This window comes from Olea europaea, unplaced genomic scaffold, assembly GCF_002742605.1.
Source record: "Olea europaea var. sylvestris unplaced genomic scaffold, O_europaea_v1 scaffold23461, whole genome shotgun sequence".
Lineage (NCBI taxonomy): Eukaryota > Viridiplantae > Streptophyta > Magnoliopsida > Lamiales > Oleaceae > Olea > Olea europaea.
In genome coordinates, this window is record NW_019241581.1 from 1 (window position 1) to 1,695 (window position 1,695).

Consider the following 1,695-nt stretch of genomic DNA (forward strand, 5'->3'; position numbering starts at 1 on the left):
GAGAGAGAGAGAGAGAGAAATGGAGGAATTAATGGGAAAATTCTGCAAAACGGTGGCGGAATTCTGCAACCACCTCCAAAACAGCTGCGCAGCCCTCAAGGAGTCCGTCGATCGCCGCCCGATTCCACTCGGTACATACTCCTCACTGACCCTCACCCGCTGTTAATTAATCATTTAATTTGCTAAAATACATTTTCATTTCGCATTTAATTCATAGACTCTGCATCCACAACCTTCGTGCAAAGCGTTAACAGGAGGGTATCGACCGCCGCCAGTGACTTAAACGTGCTGGAATCCATGTCGTTTGGGACGGTGTCGTTTGAGGAGCTGCTGGGACATTGCAATGAAGTGTTGAAGAATACTCAAAACGACGTTTGTGTACTCGAGGACCACCTTCGCTCCTCCTTCAACTACATTCCTCCTCGTCTGTTTGCCTCTCTTAACTCAATTTTTCATTTTCTGTAAAATGTGAATGCGTTAATAGTTTTTAGGTTCTATTAATAATTTATCTTTCATTATTTTTCTGTTTCTATTAGTTGATTTTGATGATGATGACGTAGAAGACAGCAGTTTGGATAATTTCTCGGTGGAAAACAGCAAATCGGACTTGAAGGTTAATAGTATAGAAGAGGACCCTTTGTATCCGTTCTAATTTACTTAGTGAAATCATATTATGTTTTACACGCTTATCTCAGTTCAATATCTTGATGCCATTGATGTCCTAGTATTATGATTTCATAAGTGGAGGGCTGAGATTTTCTTGTTACAAACTTAACATATGGTAGACTTGATGATTCGTTGAGTTTAAAGAATTTCGGAATCTCAGATGTTTGTCTTGCAACCATAGCATCTCAAGGTCAGTTTATGTTGTTTAGGCCACAGCTAAAATAATTTACTCATTGTTTTTAAAAGCTCTATTTTTAAATTTTTTTTCCTTCTAAAATTACTTTTCATGTGATGTATTTGGTACAGCTGACCGTGATTTTGAGATGGAAGAACCTTATCATCGGTTCCCTACTGAAAACTTGGAAGCGATGGAAGGTGGGAAAAATCTCCAGTACTCAGTATCAAAGTTTTCTTGATTGTCATTGTTATTTGACATGTGTAGTTGTTTTTAATTTTTAATGATTATAGGAGAAATTGAAGATGATTTCAAGAAATATGAAAATTCTAAACATCTTATAAATGTATCAAGAGATGAATATGAGAGTCTCCCAAAATTCATGAAGAACTTGACTTCTTGGGAGGTAAGAAAATATTTTTCATATTTACAGCCAGTTTGATGTTAGATTTTTTGAGAATAAATTTTTGTGAAAAGTGATTTTTTTTTTTTGGGAGAATGTGGTTAAAAAAATAGAAGTTGTCCACGTACAAAATTATTTTACTAAGAGAGTGCATAGTTGAAAATGAGTTTTAAGAAAAAGTAAGTTTTAAAGAATCTATACCAACAAGAGCTTATTGTTGCTCGCTTATATCAGCCAAGAAATGTTCTTTGGTTCATTCATATGTTGATAAAGCATTTTAGTTTTTTATTCACGCACAAACTATGCTCCAAACATTGAAGTGGTTAGTTATTCATCTGAACTGTGGAGAATCAAATTTGGAATGCATAAAATAGCATTCACATAGTATTGTCATGCTGCAGATACTTTAGAATTGTTAAGTAAACAGTTCTTCTTCAACATTGAGATTGCG

General features: G+C 35.1%; 1 protein-coding gene across 1 annotated transcript; it reads left to right on the forward strand.

The window, feature by feature from the left end:
• Positions 1 to 6: 6 nt before the first annotated feature.
• Positions 7 to 1,283, forward strand: LOC111381645. The gene is made up of 6 exons (XM_023005447.1): positions 7 to 131; positions 218 to 424; positions 537 to 639; positions 786 to 856; positions 973 to 1,041; positions 1,135 to 1,283. The coding sequence occupies exons 1-6, from the start codon at positions 20 to 22 to the stop codon at positions 1,281 to 1,283; spliced, it is 711 nt and encodes a 236-aa protein (XP_022861215.1). The 5' UTR covers positions 7 to 19.
• Positions 1,284 to 1,695: the final 412 nt, after the last annotated feature.